The sequence below is a fragment of the Strongylocentrotus purpuratus genome, unplaced genomic scaffold (genome assembly GCF_000002235.5).
Source record: "Strongylocentrotus purpuratus isolate Spur 01 unplaced genomic scaffold, Spur_5.0 spur5_scaffold_6, whole genome shotgun sequence".
In the NCBI taxonomy this organism is placed as follows: Eukaryota; Metazoa; Echinodermata; class Echinoidea; order Camarodonta; family Strongylocentrotidae; genus Strongylocentrotus; species Strongylocentrotus purpuratus.
In genome coordinates, this window is record NW_022145612.1 from 25581953 (window position 1) to 25599894 (window position 17942).

The 17942-nt window shown below is 38.6% G+C and overlaps 1 protein-coding gene across 4 annotated transcripts in view; it reads left to right on the plus strand.

Annotated features, from left to right (window-relative positions):
* The window catches only part of LOC105441352 (neurofascin), a 73116-nt gene that overhangs the window by 30385 nt on the left and 24789 nt on the right, over window positions 1-17942 (plus strand). For 3 of the 4 annotated variants that reach the window (XM_030973465.1, XM_030973468.1, XM_030973467.1), the window contains exons 7-11: window positions 979-1166; window positions 1617-1757; window positions 6653-6811; window positions 7417-7553; window positions 11337-11496. In XM_030973465.1, coding sequence (XP_030829325.1) covers window positions 979-1166; window positions 1617-1757; window positions 6653-6811; window positions 7417-7553; window positions 11337-11496 — 785 coding nt within the window. Of the gene's footprint in view, window positions 1-978; window positions 1167-1616; window positions 1758-6652; window positions 6812-7416; window positions 7554-8100; window positions 8260-8858; window positions 9008-9714; window positions 9848-10558; window positions 10696-11336; window positions 11497-17942 lie in introns of those variants that run through there. The other variant, XM_030973469.1, reaches the window with a different exon arrangement.

Here is a 17942-nt window from a genome sequence, read left to right on the forward strand (position 1 = left end):
GATGGATTCCTGCCAAACTTTGTTTATGTATGTATCTTGCAGAGCCGATGAATTGAGTAGATTTTGGGGTCACGAGGTCAAAGGTCAAAGGTCATAGAGCTCACTATGTATGCAAAAACAGCTCGTGATTGCATTATCATTAGAACAGATGAACAGATTACCACGAAACTCAGGACATGTATGTATCTTACTGAGGCAATGAACTGATTAGATTTTGGGGTCATGAAGTCAAGTTCAAAGGTCATGGGGCTCATTATATATGCAAAAATAGCTTGTGATCGCATTATCATTAGAACTGATGGATGGATTACCATCAAACTCAAGACATGTTGTATGTATCTTGCAGAGCCAATGAACTGAGTAGATTTTGGGGTCATGAGGTCAAATATCAAAGGGTCATACACGTATCTGAAAAATAGCTTGTAATCACAGTCGAACTTGAATTTGAAAAATTTCTTCTGTTTTGGTTTGTAAAATTGCTCTATGATGGAGGCATCATTTCGACTGCGCGCAGTCGAAGTTCCATCTAGTTTTCTTACTTTTCTTATACATGTACCGTATCTGCTTTTGGAATGATATTGGTACAAATTCTAAAAAATTCAATTATAATGGCTTGGAAAACAAAAACCTTGTAGGGTATAACATTGTGAATAATCAATTTGTGTAATGTTATCAAATTTAAAGCACAAATCTTTGTTAAATGTCATATCATGAGTTAATTAATTCACCTGTTTTGAATACTTGTATTTCAATAGTCGGAATGCGAATTGTGTACATTAGTTGTTGCTAGGTAGGGTAAACATTACGGCATGTCCTACCTAACAACACGTAATGTGTTCAATTCGCATGCTGACTATTGAATACAATTATTTGTAACAGATGAATTGAATAATTTGTAACAAGGCACTTAACAAAGATTTGTGCATTTAATTTGATTACATTACAAAAATGGCCTATTGCATGAAAATTTTCTCACAGCCCAACCCCTGAAATCACATGGAAGCGAGGAGAGGAGCAGCTACAGTCTGGAGGACGAATTTCTATCGAAGAATCCGGGCAGGAGCTGGTCATCTCCACTGTCGAGAACAGTGACAAGGGAACGTATACATGCGTTGCATCAAATTGTGAAGGAATTGATGAATTCAGCACAGTAGTTACTGTGGAATGTAAGATGAAAGTCAAATAATGATGTATATGGAGAAGAAAAATGAATGCCTGCATATGCTTAGTTTTATACTATATCCTGATAGTAGTAACAACATCTGTGCTTTTATAAATGTCTTACTCTGTCCAATGAATATGGTACAATGTTAAGTAGTTATATATTTAGACCTTTTGTAGTAGTCCATTTCATTTTCTTCTACTATGCTATAAATTAAATCAGTTGCTTATAAAGTGGTGTGGGATATGAAATCCGACGGTCAAAAGGATCGATAGGCCACGCTTTCACGGTCTGTATTCGTACTGAAATATTTTTTTAGGCTCTAATTGACTTTACAGGGAATAAAGTATTACAGCGATATCATAAAAATCATTTGCTGGAGTAAATGTTTCTCTTTTATAAAACATTTAACCGAACCACTTTGTTACTTTTCTCTTCCTTTTTGTGTTTTTAGCTGCGCCATATTTCCCAGCCCCACCCTCCGATGAAACCAAGAGACCTGGTGAATCAGTGGACATTGAATGCCGTTCCAAGGGTGTTCCAGCGCCCACTGTCAATTGGCTTGTTAACGGACAACCTTGGGCTGATTTTGAATGTAAGAGCAGCTATAGGGCTTTTCATTTCAGTGTGGAACCAAGAGGACTTCCTCTGTTCTAGCTGCAGTTATATTATAATAGTAATACAAATTTGGGCCACTGGAACGTGTCAGTTATTCCCCCTCCACCCCCCGGATTGCAGCCGGCGTGCGGGAGCAGAGCGTCGCCGCAGGGTCGCAGGTGCATGGTCACAAAATATGATTTTACATCATGGCACCATCCACAGAAATGGCTAGGATGGCTCGCGACCTGCAAAGCCCAGTGCCCGCCCACGTACAGAGGGCCCAATGTTGCCGCAAATGCCACCCATCCAGCACTGACTGGCGGTGATCCGTGAACAGACGTAGCTTTGTACTGGGCGTCCAGATTTATTCCCCAGAAATCAGGGGGTTTTACAGTGGGAGGAACACTATAATACCGTAATTAACGGTGTATAAACCGCCCTCGTGTATTAACCGCACCCCTCTTTTTCGCCTTAACAAAAAAATAAATTTTTGGACCAACTTTGTCTGCAGCAATCCAGGTCCGTGTTAAAAAAACAGTAGAGGACCTAGGATAGAACCTTGTGGTACGCCGTGTAATAGAAGAAAATTATTATTATATACTTCATATTGAGATCTATCAGAAAGATTACTTTCAAACCAAGATGACAGACAAATTTGAGTGTTGTTCTAGTTTCCAAGTGGTGATTCAACACACCGATTACTGAGCTGGGAGACATTGCCAGGCATAGCGCCAGGTGGAGGGGAATAAATCGAAACTTTAAAAAAAAAAAAAAGTTTTGTTTTTTGGTGTACCGTGTATAAACCGCACACCCGACTTTGAATTTTTTTCGGCGGCAAAAAGGTGCGGTTTATACATCATTAATTCCGGTAACATATAAGTTGCTATTTCAGACATGTTAGACTAAACTAATATTCTAGAATAGACAATGGTATGTAATTTCCCCAGCTAATTAGCACAGGTTCATAATAAAATTGCATGCTTCCATACATATGTACAATACATCATCATTGCCTTTGTCTTCCTTGTGATGCTGCAGCATGTCTGACATAGCACTTGTATGTTGCTATTGTATTACGTATTGTAACAGGTGGTCGACTTCGGCAAAGATATACATACCACTTTCTCAAGTTAGCTCATTGATGACTGACAGATGATGACACAAGGGGAATGAGATCTGGCGGGTTTTGGGGTGGAGCTTAGCAAGTTTGAAAAACAAATATTAAAAAAAATATTTAAAAACCTATGAAATAAATTCAGAAGTTTACATATCAAAATATGAAATGTATGCAGGACTGCACACCAACAGGAATACACTTGTATTTCGATGTCATAGGTCTTTAACGTTCTATCTGAGGGACGGAGTGTTTTACACTTCATTGAACTGCCCTCTGTGGAGAAGTTCAAGGGAGCCATCAGTGCCTAAATCATAGGAAGAACTGTTTTTACTCGCACAACTTGTATATACGCAATATGCACTAATCAATCATGACCACTATGAGAGACAGTACCACACCACAATATCCTCGTTTAGTTGCTGAAAAGGCATTTGACGAGTACCAGCATAGACATAGACATAGACAAGGGGAGGGGCACGTTAACACACAACGCAGGATTCAATCATCTGCCTGGGTGCCGGGGATTTGAACCTGAGATCTTTGGTTCGACAGGCAGACGTTTTACCAACTGAACCAACTCGCCTCCTCAGTTATGCCACATCGGGTAGTGATTTATAAAGAAACAAAATTATTATTAGGTGGTCTGTCATCGATAGACCACCTATTGATTTCGTCAGAATTTTCTCTCTTTATTATTATTATTTATTTTTATTTTTTCACCCCCACTTTTTTTTGCAGAGCATAACTTTATGATCGGTCAAGTCAATTTCTTTCAATTTTGGCACAGTTATTGGTCAATGTCAGAAGATGTGTCTCCAACATTTACAAGTTCATCAGGTCATCATGACGTCATGTGAAATTTTCTAAAAAAAACAAACTTAAGTTCATATCTTCATAACCAAAAGTCATTTCTCAATCATATTTATCATGAAAGAGGTCAATATCCACCCGGTCAATTACAGGTCAATGAAAGCGCTCACACGTACGTATGCGTGTCAGTGCGCTCGCAAAATTTTAAAATGCTTTAAATCGTCTTAAATTAATTTTGCATACGTTTCAGGCCATTTTATAAAAAAATCTTGTATGCGCGTGCGTTTTTCTTCGTCATGGCCTTACGCAATATACAACCGCCATTTCTTTATTGTCATGTTATTCCCTTTGTTTTTCCAAACAATTTGATACTAAGTTTATCTCTTAATGACCATTAATAACGGAATGAGCGTCCAAGTGCGTAGCCAGGATTTCATTTTAGGGGGGCAGTAGTGAGCACCGAAAGCGTTCGTAGCGCGCTCCCTAGGGAGGTGGATGAAAGGAGGGGGGAGTTTTCCCCGTCCCTTGCGAAGCGCGGAAGCTTGACGTTTCATTAAATTATAAGAGAAAGAAGACGATTCGTTGGACCGTTCTCAACTCTTAATCCTTATCTAAATTTAGTTTCTTTTGACGATTCATTAGAGATCGAAGACGGTTCGTTGTACAGTCCTCGACTCTTAATCCTTGTTTGAATCAAGTTTCCCTTCCTCCTCTGACGTTTCATTAGATTATTAAAGAAAGAAGACGATTCGTTGTACCATTCTCGATCGACTCTTAATCCTTGTCTGAATTCAGTTCCCCCTTTCCGCGCAAAGCGCGGAAACTTTGACGTTTTATTAAAATATTAGAGATAGAAGACGATTCGTTGTACCGTTCATGACTCTTAATCCTTTTTCTTCCTACGTCCTCTTTCTTTCTTTTTTTTTTTTCTCTTTTTTTTTTTTATTGCCAGCGTTTTTTGACCCTTTGACCCCATCTTTCTTTTCATGTTTGAATAGGTTATATATATTGTAGATATGATTTCATGTCTCATTTTGCCTCTAAGTATATTGTGACATCATTAAAATTGCCTTGGAACTCAAAATACAAATTTGCATATTATGATATCACCATTTTTATCGAAAATGGATTGTAATTCTATAAATAAGGATCAATTTTCTTCCAAATTTCAATATGTTGTAGCTGTGACAATTCTTAACATGAGCAGCATCCTCCAGATTAAATAACAGATCGCCTAATTTGCCCCAAAGACTAATTAAATTTCTTGTTGTGATTTTTGCTTTGTAATATAAAAGAGCATTCTTAACTTCATTTTTTAGATGGAATCAACTTTGTTGATTACTGATGTAGATTTTCATTGTTCTTTTATGCTTATGTATCTGTTTTTCATTTGCTCTATGTGTCAAATTTTTACATTGTATTCTGTTACCTTGTATATTTTTCTGGTTTTTAGTGTGGAAAATAAATGAAATGAAAGGAAACAGCATGTGTTTGACTTATAGTTGTGGCTGAGGTAACTTAGATATGATGCAAAAAAATTCATAATTTTGAAAGCAAATTTACAGATAAAATGCTGTATATATACACCTGGGGGTGGGTGTGGGAGGGAGTTTCCTCTCCCACCCTGAAAATTTTTGAAATTTCTACCTCGCAAGGCATGTTATGATGCATAAAAGTTCTTAGCTTTGAAAGCAAGGTGGTTGTGGGAGGGGATCCCCCTCTCACCCTGAGAACATTTACAGATTTTAAATCTCCCCAAGCATGATTTGATTGATGCGTAAACGTCCTTAATTTCAAAAGAAGATTTATAAATAAAACAATGGATATGCATCTGGGAGTGGGTGTGGGAGGGCGTCCCCCCCCCACACTGAAAAAAAAATGAATGATGAATAAATGTTTTACATTTTGAAAGCAAATTGATGGATAAAACATTGCATAAATATCAAACACCCGGAATATGTGTGGGAGGTTTTTTTTCCACCCTGAGAAAATACTCTACTGAAAAGAGTTAAGATTATTTTACAACTAGAAAAAAAAAAGACAAAAAGACAAAAAAATATCAAATTTGCCAAGAAAGTCATGGGTTAAAAGATCCTCAAATTTACACATTTGACCACAATAATTAAATACGCTGCTTTAGAGATGAGCTTATAGCGCAGGGGTGGTCGAGGACTAAGAATCCGCTTGGAAATTTACATGTAATTGGCCCCCCCCCCTCCTATTCGATGCCAGCTCCAAAGCCAAGTATATTTGAGACTGACTACTAAATTTTCTGATTATCAGTCTTAAAAAGTTTTAATTTTTTTCTTTTCTTGTACGACTTGAAAATGAGTGGACAGTCGTTCCGGCCCTATTCGACAAAATGAATATCAGAAGGAGATGAGGGACGGGGGGGGGGGGGGGGGGGGGGGGGGGGGGGGGGGGGGGGGGGGGGGGGTGGGGGAGGCGAACAAAATATTTATATACCTCTCTTTAGTATCATGAAAATAAATCTAGTCATCTGATTGGTTGAAATTGGAGTTGTGATTTTAGCCGGCATGCCCGCCTACTGGTCAATAGTTTTTTTTTAAAGATGCCCATTGCCCCCGGGTAACTGGCGTCGTAAATAAATTTTGCTGGGATTCCCATTGGTTTACGTGTAAAAATTTTCTCAAGAAAAGGATCAGGTAAGAATTCATTGTAGATTTGTTTGTGAATTTGGTATATAACAGATATATCGACTGCTTTGATATTCAAAGCATAGCTGTTTCTATACTGGCTCTCGGGGACGTTACATTCTGTCAGATGACCTCTTGAGGAAGCACTTGATGGCAGCATAGTATTACAAGTATGTTGCTAATTATCATCTGAAATCAAAGAAATCTCATGATATTTTTTCTGTTGATTTACCAAAACTGTACCTATTAAGGCCTTTAAATATATACTTTCGGTTGTTGAGAAATATTTTCTTTCTCCTTTGACAGCCAACATAGATACAAAAAGATGGACTGTGGTGACTGGAGACCCCCAGGTAGCAACCATAGCTATCACAAACCTACAGACAACAGACAGCAATGTGTTCCAGTGTATAGCTACCAACAAGTACAAAGAGGAACTCGCCAGTGTTGTACTCAATGTAGTCTGTGAGTATACATTTGTACCTTGGTCACTTTGAAATCTGCCCCAAATTCTTAACAAGAATATATTGCAGGTTTTCACAAGGCATGTCTAAGACTTCACCTGAGTGATTTCAGATCAATCAATCACTCGGTTATTTCAATGTTTCTCTGGCCTTTTAGGCAATTCTATTTGATGGTCCATGATGGAAGAAATTTGTTGATTTGGTATAGACTAGATTTGTTGCTAATGAGCTGTATTCACTTATTTTTATTGAGAGAGAGAGAGATACAAATTTTGAGAGTCTACTGAATGGCTCGATGGCTCAGTGTTAATTAAAGCAGTGGTCTCATAACCAAGAGGTCCTAGTTCAATCCAAGTTGATGCACTAGGCCATCGACCCTCATTATCAATTACCTCGGGAAGGACTGAAAGCCATCATTCCCCAGGCTACTTCCTTACAAGCATATATAGTGACTTCAATGGACCAAGAAAAGTGAGTAAATGAAATAAATAGGGAGTCAAGTGATAGTTTTATACAAGTATTGTAATCTGTTACTAACATTGTGTATAAATTGTTATCTCTTAAATGACTTTTCTGTCTCTCTCCCTCCCTCCATTATGCCTGCAGCCATCCCTGCTAGGATACCTAGTTTCACGCCACTGACGAGGAGACTGAGTGTTGTAGAGGATGACTCTGCCGCATTCACCTGCCATGTTGAAGGAAGACCTACTCCAACCATAACATGGACCTTCAAGGGATCAGTGGTGAGCAGGCTTTTTTTCTGCATCAGTTTTTTTGCACTGATGCTAGATTTGTGAAAAGAAAATGTGACCTTTCTCTGTTTATGTTCATGTGGATTTTTTGTTGTGGCTTTAAAGTATATAATTTTCACCCAGATGAGTGTGAAAATAATTAGTTCTAATGTAAATCAGTCCCTACGAAGAAGAAGCACTCTCAGCTGTACTGTTGCAGTACCATGAGTTCTGTTTCCAGAAGGTATATAATATTGACCCAGATGAGTGTGAGTATATACAGTCTAATTCAGTCTAATAAAATGGTGACAGAGCACTGGCATGTGGAGGTCCAAAACTTTGGAGCGCTCTCTCAGTATGGCTACGCTCTATTACAGACGTCGAAGTTTTCAAAAACACCTTGAAAGTTATCTTCTTGATAGGGTTACCATGAATTGTTAATTGCACTTTGTAAAACGCATCGTGAGTGCCTATGGTCCTGAAATGTGCTATGGAAGAACTTATTGTTATTATCAAGTCTATGACACACTCTCTCTCTTTCACCCCTATCATGAATCAGTTAACCAACGGGACAAATACACCATCGATGAAATGGTGGGAAGCGTAGTGATCAACAATGCCTTGGAAGTGGATAGCGGAGAATATGAATGCACAGCACAAAACTCTATCGATGGACAAGATTATGAGGCGACGGGTAGTGCAACCCTGACAGTGCTAGGTGAGAGGTGGTTTTTTAATATCAATTTTTATTTTTGGGCTTCTTTTTAGTTTTGATTTAGATTTTCTTAGTTATAATCCCTTCTCTTATTTCTCTTGCATAGGGTTGCAAGTACCATTTTTTCTTAGTTCTGCCCAAACTAAAATTTATTATTAATTTTCTGTTGAATACAAAAGGAGCAATATCTACAGACTCCTGTGTTTGCAAGATTTTGAAATATATGTGTTTACCCCAATATACTAATGTTTACTTCAAGTGGTCATGTAACCCGTTTAAAAAAAAAAGAACAATATTATGCTGATCTGCAGCATAGCACAATGAAGTTGATAAAGAGAGATGATATTCATTTTGAATTGTTGTTTTTTTTTGTTGAATTTTTTTGTTTTGTTTCAGTTTAAAAAGACATAAAATACATGATTCAAAGTTCAAGGACCAAAACTGATCATGTTTACAAGTAATACAATAAAGTTATAGATACAGTAACTATACAATAGTGAGCCAAACTGACAGGTATAACAAGTACAAGATGGCAATAAAGATGAAAAAATGAAACTTGTGATCTCTCTCTCCCTCCCATTCCTCCTACAACCACTGAACAGGCAAGACAATAATCACCCTCCCCCCTGCTGACCTGACCGTTCGAGAGGACAGTACAGCCACCTTCCAGTGTGAGATCACGTATGACCATGAGCTCGATAAACCTAATGTCTACTGGATGAAAGACGGTCAGAGACTCGAGGCTAATCAGGTCAATATGCATGCTACTTCAGGGACCCATTTAAAAAACTTGTCATCAGGGACAAATGACAGTTTTTGTTATAAGCTACTGAAATCCTTCCTTCAGATTGGTTAACAGCAAATTTGTCACTGATTTTTGTCATTTGTCATTGAAAAAGGCTTTGTGAAACACCCCCCAGATTTGTATTCAAGGAATCTCATGCATATACTAGACATAACATTTAGATAGGTCTTCATTTGTCTTTGCCAACAACGATATCTTTCTCACATTTTTCATTATTGTATTGGTGTTACGTGTCAGAGAAAGAAAATGATTATTATCCATCTGAGGGTTCAAATTTGAAAACCAAGAGCTCGCTTGTTTACTGTAGATGTATTAAGTCTTACTCTTTATCACCGTTTGTTGGTGAAGTGATAATTGTTTTGTATCTTTGGGATGTTTTTATTGCCCTTTTTCTTCCATAATTGTTTCAGAAATTGTTTTTTTTTAAATTTTTTAAACACTATAATTGTATACACAGATTTTTTAAACACAATGCTCTGCTTAATATTCATTTCAGATACATTTGTTATAGAGATAATTGGTAGTTTTTAAAATTATAAAAACATTTAGTATTGCTCATTTTTAAATACCTGAATAGCTTTTTTGGTTGAAGAAATGAAAATAGTTTAATGAGATCACATTTCTAAAATTTGTTCTTATTCTTTCCTCAACAGGACAACTCCCTGAGAATAGACAATGCCATGTTTTCTAATTCAGGAACCTATACATGTTTTGTGGAAACAACCTTTGATGAGAGTGCAGACACAGTTCAATCAGTGAACGCTTCTGCTCAACTCGTTGTGAAAGGTATGACTTAGAAAATGATATCTATCGTGACACCTTAGGTACTGTTTATTGCTTGTACCATCAGGAGCTGTCGAACTGATTCACAAGATGCCCCTGTAGCGAATAAATGTAGCTCTTCCAAATCATGACTCAAAACTAATAATGTTTTCAGTAAATATGTAAATACTGCCTTCATTGGAGGAGCCAGTGCTTTGGATAGTTTGTCAGAAATATGGCACTATACAATTCTGATCATCATCATCAATTCTGAAGTGGTTTTGAAACAGCAAATGTGCTAACAAGCCCTTATTTGATAAATGTTATGATAAATTATGTCAATCAACACAGTAGAAAGAGCTTAAAGAAATGACTTGAGTTTTAACAATTTTCCAGAGCTTATTTATATATAGTCACCTTCTTAAAATAATGACCTAAGTCATATTTTCAAGATTTGAGAAAACAGAGAAATTGAACCAAACAGAATAAATGGATCTTTTGCTCATTTTATACAGAAAGGGCTTGGGGATATATGAATATTAAAATCATTATGGTACTGTCATGAAGTGACTTCAATGGACACACCAAGAAAAGTGAGTAAATGAAATAAATAGGGAGTCAAGTGATAGTTTTATACAAGTATTGTAATCTGTTACTAACATTGTGTATTAATTGTTATCTCTTAAATGACTTTTCTGTCTCTCCTCCCCCCCCCCCCCCCCATTATGTCTGTAGCCATCCCTGCTAGTATACCTAGTTTCACACCTCTGACAAGGAAACTGAGTGTTGTACAGAATGACTCTGCCAAGTTCACCTGCCATGTTGAAGGAATACCTACTCCAACCATAACATGGACCTTCAAGGGATCAGTGGTAAGCAGGCTGCTCAACATTCTTAACACTGTTGCTTTTTTCGCATCTCTGCACACTGCATTCATATCAGTTATCAACATAAAAAATGAGAGCATTCATGTTTGCATTGATGCTAGATTTGTGAGAAAAAATTGTGACCTTTCTCTGTTTTTGTTCAGGTGGATTTTGTTGTGGCTCTTAAGTATGTAATCTTGACCTAGATGAGTGTGAAAATATTCAATTCTAATGAAAATCAGTCCCTACGAAGAAGAAGCACTTTCAGCTGTACTTCTGCAGTACCATGAGTCCTGTTGCCAGAAGGTATATATAATATTGACCCAGATGAGTGTGAGTATATTCAGTCTAATTTAGTCCAATATAATGGCAACAGAGGGTCAATATTATACACTCTATGGTGACAGAGCACTGGCATTTGGAGGCCCAAACTTTGGAATGCTTTCCCATTATTGGTAAGTCAAAGTTTTCAAAAAGGCCCTTAAAATTTATCTTTTTGATAACCACAAATTGTTAATTGCACTTTGTAAAGCGCATCGTGAGGGCTTATGGTCCTGAAATGTGCTTTAGAAGAACTTTTAATTATTAGTTTTGTTTAGGTCTATGCCACTTTCTCTCCCCCTCTTATTATTATTATTATGAACCAGTTGACCAACAGAGACAAATACACCGTCAATGAAACCGAGGGAAGCCTAGTGATCAACAATGTCAAGAAAGTGGATAGCGGAGAATATGAATGCAGAGCCGAAAATGCTATCGATGGAGACGATCATGAGGCAACGGGTAGTGCAACCCTGATAGTGCTAGGTGAGAGTTTTTTTTTTAATGTAAATTTTCTTTTCTTGGCTTCTTTTTAGTTTTGATTTAGATTTTCTTAATTATAATCCTTTCTCTTATTTCTCTTGCACAGGGTTGCAAGTACCATTTTCTTTTTTCACTTCGTTAACGCTGAACTCATCCTCACTACTGTCTATATTGACATTATTAACATGTCCTTCCAAGTTCTTGTTTTAAGAGTACCCGTTGGCATTGAAGTCCTTTGTTTCGCCACATTTTGCAAAATGTCCCCCTTTTCGTGCAATTCTCACACGTCTTCTCCCTCGCCGGGCATTTGGAGTCTTTTAAGAAGTGCCCATCTGAAACATAATTGCTGTTTATTCCCGTAGCACCTCCCTCTTGTCGTTGACCATCTCGCCCTCACCTTGAGTGGGCTGTTGGGTTCTGACTCGCTGTCACAGCATGGATGCCTCCTGGGTCATGCTCTCGTCCACCTGCTGCATTCATCTGCCTCATCTGGCTCTCTTTAATTTACGTCGTGGATGCAATTGTCTGTAACTGATCAAGAGTCGGACTGTGCCCCTTTTCCAATAACTTAGCATGGATTTTGGACGATCTGCACTTTTTGATGACTTGATCCGGATATTTTCATCCACATCTTGGAATAGCCGCTTTCTGCCGAGGTCTTGTTACAAACTGTTTAATGTTCTCATTATCCTCCTGCTTAATGCTCTTAAATAAGTAGCTGCACTCATGCACTCTAACTAGGCGTTGTGGCGTGCGCCTGTAATCCAGCTAACAGTGGAAGTTACAAACTGATTCAGCCGAGGACGCAGGTTCGAAACTGATTCACTTCTGATTTTTTTGGATGGTGACGTTTAAAGGTCGGTCCCCAGACGTAAAAATCATATCTGATTGATACACGTCTGTAAAAACCCAACACACACACACACACAGGGCATGTTGAGTTTTGTCACGAAATATTTGTTCAGTTTCGCCTTTTCCTTAGCATATTCATCCTGCTGACTTTCTCTTTCCCCTCCTTCCACCGAAGTTGTACCTTTTATGTATTTGAAGTGTCTTCCAGCAATGCAATGTAAATGTCCTGCACCTCAGGTCCAGTGCAATGTACGTAGCAAAAGTGCTTTCTTTTGTTCTGGCTTTGAAACTCCTTTCCCTGTTACATTAAGTTTGAAAGATTGACGCCACCAAATCCATGACTGGGAAATCTGAGCCGGATCTCCATGTGGGTTGAACTGACCCAATCCTTAATTGTACCTCAACCTCTATAAAAACTAACATTGTTGCACACTATTCCTTTACAACTGAAAAGAAGTAATGCAGTTCCTTGCTGTTATTCTACTTTCAGTTTAACTTATTACTTGTCGCCACTTGTAGCATTCAAGCAACTCTTTACAAAGTATATGCAAGTTTGAGAGAGATGTGAAAGTTATGTCTTTAATTCAGGAAAAGTACCCAGATGGATGACATAGAAATAGACAATACCATTATCAAATGTGTCGATGCCTCTAGAAATCTTCGCGTGCAGCTAGACAAAAATCTTACAATGAAAGCTCAAATCAATAATGTATGTAAAACCAGTTTGTTTCCTCTGCACAAAATTGGAAAAATCTGCTAATTCCTAACCAAAGAAGCTACTAAGCAGCTGGTTCATGCCCTGGTTATATATATAGATTTTTGCAATAGTTTACTCTATTCTCTTCCTGATGTTCTCACCAATAAATTACAAAGAATCCAAAACTCAGCAGCCAGACTAATCACTAGAACAAAATGCAGTTAAGTTCGTTATTAATTATAAGATCCTTTTACTAACATATCAATGCCTAAACGGTACAGCCCATCTTTCCTCCAAGATCTCATTCTACAATATACCCCTACAAGAAAATTAAGATCAAATGGTAAATTATACCTCCTGGTAACTCCAAGCACTCAAACAAAATATTATGGCACTTGCTCTTTCAAAAATTCTTTGGCCGAATTGTGGAACAGCTTGCCTGATATTGTCAAACAGGCAAGCACAACAGAATCTTTGAGACTCTGTTGAAGACGTATCTTTTTGTAAATTGTTAATTTTGTTCCAGCTGTTTAGTGATTTACCACAATAAATCAATGTATCAACCTATTATTTGCTAGTTTATCTAAACTACGCCACCATCAGGAACTCTTTAAAATTGTCACATTCCTGCATGCCCCCATACATCCCCAAATACATCCTCTTCCCAATGCACGCCCCTCATTCATCCTCTTTCTATTCTCGCCTACCGGTAGAGACATCGTTACAGCTGAGTTACATTTAAAATCAAGGATTTTGTCCTTTTTTCTTTTTGGCCTAGCTCTTTTTACGCATTGAATTCCGTCCTCATTTTAATTGCTATTAATTTGGTGGTACAGGTTCCCAAGTCACATTTTTATTTTTGTGGAAATTTGAGTATCATTTCTGCTCCACATATTTCCACTTTCACGACCGTAAATTACAGGCTTCGGTATGCCGCTAGGTTTGGGAGTTTGGTCCTGGCATTACGGCCTATGCTGGTTGGGATTTCTTACGTGTGGTTAGGCGGTTAATTTATTCATCGCCCTAACCTTCCACCTTAGCTCGTTATGCTTTGCGGATCACCGCTTCTGCAGTGCGACCTTTTGTCTGTTCGTGATTGTTTGGTTTAGTTTGGAATAAAAGCATTTTATTTGTAACTGTTTGGCTGGAAATATAGTGAGCGTGGAATTTATTTCACTCTCGCTCCCTTTGTCTGGCGTTTCTCTCTGTTTACTTTTTCTTTGTATGCAGGTTCGTGGATACGTCAGAGCCTGGTACCCGTCTCTCCCCAGCTAGTGCAGCTATTGGAGGTGTGTTAGACAAGCCGACCACTCGTTCATTCAGTGTGGCGGCGGGTGAGCTAAGGAGCTCTACTAGCGTCTCGGACAAGCTCGTTACTGTTTGCCGGCTCGACTTCTGTCAAGCTCGGTATGACATCCATTGTTTGGACCCGGGTCCCAGCAAGGGGGCTATCGGTTTACCGATCATTAGCCCCCACCGCAGGATGAAGGCGGGCGTCGTCGGCTCGCCGACCTCTGACGCTCGTGCTTTGGAGAAGAGTGTCGTCATTGCAGCCACTGACACTCGTAACCGGGGGAAGAGTGCAGCCATTGCATCCATTGCACTCGGAACCTGATCACTGGCTCTGCCCAGCCAGTGACATGTGCAATTTGATAATGGCTTGAATCCTCGGGGGCTGGTTTCCTCCCGTCACAGATGGGTTGAAAGAGACTGTCCGACCCTTCCGTCCAGGGTACGTCCGACAATGCTCAGGTGGGGCTCTTTTCCTGACATTTCCCGTCCACAAGGAGACCTACCTCGTATCTGCGGTTAGAGAGTGTCCGACCCTCCCGTCCAGGGTACTGTCCGTCAGTCTCGAGTGTTTACTCAAGTGAATCCGCCGCACCCTGTGCTGCTTTGATAACTCAGAAGTACACTCTTGCTAGCTCTTGCTCCCGTCCGCAGGTAGTCGTGGAGTATAACCATGTCCCAGCCATGTCTCAGTCATGTCTCTTTTTAAGTCGATGTCTGCCTCGGGCACACATTAGACTACGGCTGGGAGGAAAGGTACGGCCTCTTTTAGACGCCAACCCTTTTCCGTTGCCATCGATCAAGCTGAGCCCTGGACTAATTGAAGCTCTTTGCTGAGAGAAGCTGGCAGGGTACAAACCCTCAGCCCTCTCGGCCGTCCTCTGGTGGTACAGGCCTTCCTTTTACGTGATCGGGCTTTGAACACGGGCCTCCAGGACCCGTCCCGTCATGGTGGCTTGATCTGGTACCAATTTCCTGGATAGTGTCTGAATTTTTGGATGTCCCCTTCTGGTATCCGGACCTGTTTACATGTTCCTGATACTCAGGATCCTGTTCTCATACTGGTTTGGGACATGCCTCCCGGTTCATATGTGTGCTGGTCTAGCAAATATTAGGTAGATACATTGATTTATTGTGGTAAATCAGGAAAATCAGAACTGATTTTATCATTTACTATATAAATCTATGTATCTACCTATGTATCTCCCTCCGTCCCCTCTCCTTGCGGGCAACATGTCCGAAGCTTTGTCTTTGGAGGCTCGTGAAATAGGTTGAATGACAGGCGTGCCTTGCGCACGTGAACACTTGGAAGGCGATGTATGGGGGGTGGGGCATGCATGCGCGAATGTGACGTTTTTAAAGAGTTCTCGATGGTGGCGTAGTTTTGATAAACTAGCAAATAATAGGTAGATACATAGATTTATTAGTAAATAATAAAATGAGTTCTGATTTTTCTGACTTCCTTGCTTATAGTATCATGTACGTATTTCATTTAATTTTCATCTAGTTTTCATTTTTAAATTTGTATTACCTGAATGTACAATCTATTACATGTATAAACTATATAGGAATTGCGTATCATTATTGTTGTTATTTTCATGTATCAGGCATAAATGTTCATTTCTATTCCGCCCTATCTCTATTTCCTGCTTTTCTAAGCGCATATATAGGGACTTTCTTTTTGTTAGTGATATGCGCTATACAAATAACGTTCATCATTATTATTATTATTACTTTATTGAGGTTCAATTTAGACTTACAAACAGGCTGCTTTCTATATATAACATTGAGAGTGATATATACATGACAGGTGTAACACATGCAAACAATGTTCTGGGCTATTATGACCGTTACTGATTTAGGTTTGGTGCTAGCATGAATCTACTACCAGGCTGTCCGCCAGTAACCTTTGGTCAAGTGTCAAGACACTACATACGCCTGCTAAGTTTCATTGACGTAGGTATAAGGATCGTTATTTCGCAATTTTCTTGAAAACTGCGTATGAAGAGTTTCAATTTTCTCAAATTTTGTCAGCGATAGGGTATATATTTTTTTATTTGGCTGGAAAAGGCATATCTTCAAGTATTTAAATCCAAAAAAGGGTACAGGTTTGTCCTGAAGCAATGGAGCTACGGTATACGTCCACATAAAGAAAACAAATTCCCATAACTTTAGAGGGCGCTATTTATCTTCTGCAAAGCCATTGGAGCATGGAATTTAGTGTGGCTATGTGTAATTATGAGATAAAGATACTGTGAGAAATTGAGACAAAGCGGAATTGGTACGGGAAAGTGATGGCAATTTTTTTATCTTTATGGGTCTATTTTTCAAGAACTTTTGAGATTTTTGATGGAGTCGGTTTCTGATTTGAATTTCGAGTATGAAGATGGTATTTTAAAGGGAAGTTTTACATCGCAGATCAAAGAACATCTCATGGACCACTAGAGGAATTTGTTAAAAGTCTGTAGGATCCAGGATAGTGGAACAGAATGGACAAAATGGGGCCTGGATAGTCACGCATGGGTGATTTCAAGAAAAAAAAATGAAAAGTAGGTGACCTAGATTGGATATCTGAGATTATGCCTACAAAATTTGAAAGGAATCTGGCAAGAATAAAGGACCTAACTAGGAATAACAAGCGCTACATGCAAAATGAATGGGATTTCCTGACGAGAAGAATATTAATAGGGCTGAATGTGAACAAAAACAAAGCAATGACGAAGATCGTCATTGCAATTTTAGGGACAAATAAGTATTCACTTCACTGATTGGTCTGTAATAAGGTCCCCTGCGAGCAAATTGCCAATGTTCACAACTTCACACCCATATGTAGGCCACCTGCCGTTAGCGTAGCAAAAAAAATAAAAATATTTATTGAAAAAAGCCCAGAGTAACTTCTCATTGCTTGATGCTACTTTTGCATAGTGCACAGTTTCACCCAGGCAGAACACATGTCTTGTATTTGGATCCAGGCCAATATGACATTAATATAGGGGGAGGAGCATGATAATTTATCATACAAATGCTGCCAACTTTATAATAACACTAATGATAGAACAGTTCTTAAATAACACATACCCTTAAAACGGTCTTTATGCACTTAGGAAAAAGTAAGAAAGAAGTCATAAAATTAAAAAATAATCAATTAAATGAATAATTTTAATTTTCTATTTTTTATTACATTTTTTAATCAAATTTTGTAAAGTAATGTTATGATATTATGAGGATTGTCGGTGACATTATTGGTGTTATGCTGAATGTTCATAGTGTGGAGTTGTGAAAAAAAGTTTTTTTTTAGTCTTTGGACATATACATGTCTTCTACTTTTATAGATTTTAATAAATGCAATATTTTCCAGTGGTCTGGTAGCAGAATAATGAAAGAGAGTATTAAGCAAAGAGAGAGGTGAGAAGGAGAGAAGTTGAAAGGAGAGAGGGAGAAAAGAGAATAGAAGAGAAGAGAGAGAGAGAGAGAGTAAGAAGAGAAGAAAACTGAACCTCCTTGGAAAAAACAAAGAGAAAGAGATGGAGATGTACATATATAGACAAAAAAGAAAGAAAGAGGGACCATGAAAGAGACAAAAATCAGAAACATGGTTGAGCAGCAGAAG